We start from the raw sequence: 6,091 nt of genomic DNA, 5'->3' as shown, positions 1-6,091 counted from the left end.
CCATGTATCGGAAAGCTGAGGGTGGTGTAAACCTCCAGGCTGTGGGTTTTCATCCATACTATACAGAAATTGAAACCTGGGGATTCTGCAAACAGCAGCCACATATTCGCTCATTCGTTAAAAGGAGGAGGAACCACAGAAACTGGGGAAAGGAAAACAAACCTTCAAAGGAGAAATTTCACTTTAATGACACCATTAATCACTCGTTTTTTAATTAGGGAAAGCTCCCTAATGAGGCGCTTTTGCCAGCTAATAGGACTCGCAATTTCTGGAACTATTCTTGCCCAGAGGGTTAGGGGAGTCATTGCTCACCAAGCCCAGATCTTTCCCCACTGTCCAGTTTCATTTGCAAGTAATGCAGGTTCCCGGGCACAGCGGATGCTCTTTCCCGGCATCATTCACGTTGCTCCCAGGGCTGGCTGGAAAGCGCTGATATTCCTCTGCCTTAAAAAAGTGCCCAACACTGAACTTCCCCCCACAAGGACTTGAGTAAGTGGAAAACAAAACAAAACACAAGCTGCAATGTTTGTTTCTAAATATTTTTGTATTGTGTACATTCTGTATATTTTTGTTGTAACATATTATTTGAGCACAGATTCCATTAAAGATTTTTTTTTTAAGCCATCGGTTATTCAGAAAGTGACCTGAAGGGTTGGCGTTGGGGCCTGTTTCATCTCGGTCTGGGTCAGGGTGCGGGGAGAGGGTGAGCAGCAGTAAGGCTGGGTCTGATTTATACAGTACAGATCAGGCATTGGTTCTTGGTGCTGGTGTTTCTACCTTGGTGGTTCTTAACCTTCCTTGAATTAATTACCTAACGCTTTTGAGTAGTTGATGAAAGCTATGATTTCTCTTCCCGTAAAAATGCACAGAGAGCCAATTTTGTATACAATTCGGGGAGGAGTGGCTGTGAATAAGCAAACTGATCCGAGGCTTCAGATGAAGAACCTCTGTGCCAGCTGTCTGGTGTGTGCCCCACCTTCCCCTTCCACTCTTATTCTATACCCTGATGAGAGATTGATGTTTGACTACCATGATTGGAAGAATCTTTGAAATTTCCTAGTTACTTCCTTCTTTCCCTTAATAGTCTAATCTTTAGGGCTTTCTAGGGGCTTTCAATACCTTGATCTTGAGGAAGGGATAGCAATATTCTCAGATAAAAAGGCACGGGCAGTTCACATAAAGAAGGGGAAAATAAGAGGAGCGTAAACATTAAAGTCTGGTGCTTGGTAAGTTTAACGATTGGGTGGGCTTTGAATGGATGCAGCCTGGAAAGTGAATTGTTTTCACCAGTTTTTCTAAGCCGATGGACATGTATGTAGTTTTGCCATTCGTACCCGTTAAATTGCGTTTGAGGGTTAAACTACGCTGTTAAATTCAGCGTGGCAGTTGTTTCCCATAATGATCTTTCACATCGGTTTCCTGTATATCATTGAAAAGTATTTCTAAATGCTGCAGAAGTCATCCCAGAACGAACTGTGCAATGCAATTCAGGCTAAAGGTCAAAGAACCCACTAATGTTGAAAGTGTGAACTGACTTTCTTATAAGGAAGTCGGGACCCTGTCTGAGCACCAGTGTTCCCATGGGTCAGTTCTGGGCTCCATCACCGGAGGCATTTAAAAGCAAGCTCCCTGGACAGCTAAAAGCTGTTTAGTTAGCTTTGCCTTTGGCCTTCTATCACTTCCCTCTTCACTTTTCTGATTCCTCCCTTCTACCAGATTCTCATTCTTCCGATAACTTAAGATGTTTACCAAAAATGTAATTATGGAGACAATTTACTGAGTACCTCCTATGTGCTAGGTACTGGAGGAGGCATTTTCAACATATTCTCATTTAATTGCACAGCTACATGGTATGAAGCGAGTATAAACATCCCCACATTTACACATGATAGGAAGGCTTAGGGAAGCTTAGTAACTTGCTGGTAGTATATAGCTTGGCTGGATTCATACCTAAGACTGCCTAGTTCCAAAGTTCATGCTCTCAGCCATCAGATGTTTGTATAGGACTTCAAGGACACTAGATTTGTAGAAGTGTCAGGGTGTTTGTTTAAAGGTCCAGCCTCACTCTATTAGGGCCATCCATTAATAGTATTGAACCCTGGAACAGTCACTCAGTGTTCACTTACCAGAATCTCCACTTTGTCGCCTTCTAGAAGTAGTTCACTTACAAATCCACAGGTATCAATTCATTACTGTTCTCTATCACCCCTGATTTCCAGAATCTAGCATTTATGCCAACTCAGAGTAATTTAAAGTCTGTGAGTTACATTTAGGAAGATTAGCAATTATAAAACTAGAGACGCCTTCTTAGACCTACCTCCAAGTGGAAAGACTTCATTGAAGCCAGCAGGGTTTCCATTACTGAGAAGACAAATGGTTAGGAAAGTGTAGTCCTAGTGGCTGAATCTTATTTTCAAGAAGCCTGCAGGCTTTTCTGGAGTCCGGTATAAGTGATCCTCTGGTAAAGGACAGGCGTTCTGTCATGGTTAATAACGAATGAGAGTGAAAGGAAGTGACCTGAGTTATTGAGTTCTATAGGTATAACTTTACTGGACAATGAATAAAACATTGTGATGGAAATTGCTCTTACACCCTGCCCGATGCCTCTTGCAAAATGCAGAAAGATGTATCCCAGCAGGTGATTTGATTTTCTTCAACAAATTCTTTAGCATAACAAGAATAATTACCCCATAAACTTGTTGTGAATTAATAAAAATGTCAGGCCTGAGAATTGAGCTACTTAAATAAAAATGACTGCATTGGTGAGATGCTAAATTGTTTTTTTACTATTATTACAAATATAATTACAGATAAACTGCAACCATTTTGATACATGACAAACATACATTTCTTCTGGGTGTATAGCACACAAATGATACATAAATGTATTCCACACTGAACCAATCCTTTTCAAAACTTTAAAAGGTAATACATTAGCTTTTTAAGATTTGAATACAGTACGTGTTTCTGGTCATGAGCTCTTTGAGTTTCTTTTCGTGGCCAAAAAGACATTTAATTCCATGTCACCATTTTCCTTGTCTACAGCAGTGATACAGTTTGTCACAGATTTTAAAAATAAGACTACCGTATACAACTATGGAATGCAGTGAGCCTACATTACAAAATATATATATATAAGTACATATAAAGAATACGTAATTATACCTTGACTATATCCATTAGTGACTTGAAGCAGGTAATACACTGGCTTTTAAATGTCATTTACGATACAGACTTTTGAATGACATGTGAATTTGAAAATGAAAAATGTTTTCCAGATTTAAAATATTGATGTCCTAATGTTTAATTTAAAAAATTAATTTCCAAGTGGGCAACTAAGAACATTAGAAAAGTCAGATTCAAGGGTAGTACCATAAAACTGCTTATTTCCCGTAGTCATTCCTAATTTAATGCTATAAAAATGCTACTTGGATATTTTTCTATACTGCCTACAATCAACTTATTAAAGTTTAAAACCATATGAAAGCCTTTATGAAGATTCTAAATTGTATTTCTCATTAAAGGAAAAGAAATGGCGTAGTGAGTCATGTCCCTAGACTTCTGTAGAAGAGAAAGCAGGCCATTGTCAATCATTTTGAAAGTTAAAACTCAGCACTTAATGTGAACTTATATGAGTTTAGGAGAGGATTTTTTATGGACTTGTGTTCCTCTAAGAATCCTAAAGGCAGTGAGAACACAAGGCTTCTGATCTGGTAAACAAAAACCATTATCAAATGGATTTACTAAAGAGCTATGCAGAACAAACTGCAATCATATGTGTGTGCCTACAATTGGCTTCCATGGGAATTTTAAATGGCTCTCGCTGAGAGCACCTTCAACTGATTCAGAGTAAAACAATATGAAGCTTTTAACAAAAGTACAAAAAACTAAAATCAATGAGTAACTCTGATATAAAGAATCTGTTTGTGTTCTTTATGTTACAGTTTGCTTGTAAAACGTACGTTTCTTTTTTAATATTCAATTTAAAAGCTCCAGCATTTTCATTTGAAGAAAAAAGAAAATACAGGCTCTTAGCTAATACCTGTGAACAAATGAATGAAAAAAAAAAATGATGGGTACCACTTTTCCAGTAGCTTTCCATCTGAGACAATATTTTATCTTGAAGCTAATGCATCTGTTTTTTAAAGCTCATTTAATTTCTTACATACTCATGATTTATTTGCATACTGACTTAAAAGCTTGCTTCATCATCCATGCCATTATTAATCAGACAAAAAAAAATTTTATCAAGCACCCACAGGATGCACTGTCTCTGAATGATCTGTCTTTGAAACAGTGTCATGTTGCTAATCTGTCCTAAGACTAGGAGTATATTTGTTTTTAAGACGCTATCGTACATTGAGAAATATTGTGATTTTTCTGAGAAGGTTGCTAAATACTGCAGCAAACTCCTGAGGGAAGCCACTAAATCACCTCTGAAGTTTTTTAAGCAACAACTCCGTCAAGTCTAGAATTTATGGGACAAGTAATGTACTAAAATTCCACAACTCCAATACACACCTATCTAAGACTCAGTGAAGACATTCCTCAGATTTTCATGTCTAATTAAGTTAACTTTTAAAAGCACAAAATGAAACATCTAGAATGCATTTCAAATAACCCTAAATAGCAATCCTATGACAATTTATAACAACTGCAATTTCAAACACCAATGCTGAAATATACAACTTCACAATACAGTTAACTCAAAACATGATCAAAAACTTTGGGCAAGAGCTTCTTTCATAAATTCTTCAAGGACGGCTACCACACTTTTGGCTTCGGGCATTTCTTCATGTTCCACTTTAACAATCTTCAAAAGGATATCTCCACTACCACAGTTCTTTAGGAACATGTAACACTTAAACAAAGCGTAATGGTTCATTTCTGCCTGTCGGATAAATCTCTTCAGATTATTTGTGTCTTGTATGGCCTAGAGAAAGAGTATCCAGTTAAATATGTGTTTACGGAGATAATAATAAAGCCTGAAAAATATCTTCTATCCAGCTGACAACTCAACGTGATTTTTGCTTTTTATTTTGAATATTTCCCTCATTTTTATTGCTAATATGCTTTGCCCTTGGTAGAACAAAATCTAACATAAAGTAAAAATACTTCTAAGATCTCCTAAATAAGGTGACAACACTCTTCCCCACTAGAATTTTGAAACCTTAGGCATTGAGCCACTTTTTCGTGCTTTCCATCTAAGATACGTCACAAATTACAACATTGACGGCCCTGAGATATAAACAAGCATTCAACCCAGTTAACTGGAAATGCAATATGCATGGAGAAGCCACTGAAAAACATAAAGTAAATGCCTTCTGAGGATTCTAATTTTGAGAATGTCCTATTTAATAGACACTATAGCTGTAAAGCAAAGTTGTTACTCTGTCACTGGTACTAATTAAAATTCATACAAAAATTATGTGGCATTTGGCACACAGACAATTAATTACCTTTAGTTTAAAGTTCTCCAGTACTTGGCGAAAAAGAAAAGGGTTACCTCCTTCAGCACCATTCAAAAAAGCCTGCATCCAATCCTCACAAAATCGGTTGCTTCCTATAAAATATTTTAGAAAAATTAAATAAAACGAAATCCTACAAAGCACGGATATTTATTCTTTTTTCTTTCTGTGTAAAACTGAAGTATTATTGACATATAACATTTCAGGTGTACAACATGATTTGATATTTTATATACTGTGATATCCTTTCTTTATAAAAACACTTATAGTGAATTATTTGACTGCTATAATGGTCTAAGGAAATAGTGTACTCACCACCTGACTAAGAAATACCAAAATGGTTGAAGCCCCGCTGTGCTGCTTCCCAACTGCATCCCCCTGCCCTTTCTCATCAGAAAGAATTATTCCCCTGGTATTTAAATTCTTGCCACATACATTTTTTTAAATCTCTAAGCCCTATATAGTATTATTTTGCATATGTTAAAACTTTATGTATTTTTCTTTAATGGCTGTTTCATTAGCATATTTGTGAGCTATACGATACATGCAGCTCTAGTTTGTTCATTGTCATTGCTATGTAGTATTCTATTGTGTGAATATAGCATTTTATCAATTTTCCTGCT

The 6,091-nt window shown here is 36.7% G+C and overlaps 1 protein-coding gene across 1 annotated transcript in view; it reads right to left on the bottom strand.

Annotated features, from left to right (window-relative positions):
- Positions 1-2,763: 2,763 nt before the first annotated feature.
- The window catches only part of CUNH17orf75 (chromosome unknown C17orf75 homolog), a 10,081-nt gene continuing 6,753 nt past the window's right edge, over positions 2,764-6,091 (bottom strand). Inside the window, exons 9-10 of the mRNA XM_006924969.3 lie at positions 5,460-5,563; positions 2,764-4,933 (exon numbers count right to left, since the gene is read on the bottom strand). Coding sequence (XP_006925031.1) covers positions 4,718-4,933; positions 5,460-5,563 — 320 coding nt within the window. The 3' untranslated portion in view covers positions 2,764-4,717. The remainder of the gene's footprint in view (positions 4,934-5,459; positions 5,564-6,091) is intronic.

Source organism: Pteropus alecto, unplaced genomic scaffold (assembly GCF_000325575.1).
Source record: "Pteropus alecto unplaced genomic scaffold, ASM32557v1 scaffold98, whole genome shotgun sequence".
Taxonomy (NCBI): domain Eukaryota; kingdom Metazoa; phylum Chordata; class Mammalia; order Chiroptera; family Pteropodidae; genus Pteropus; species Pteropus alecto.
Note: the sequence above shows the minus strand (reverse complement) of the source record. Positions and strands in the feature narration are given on the sequence as shown.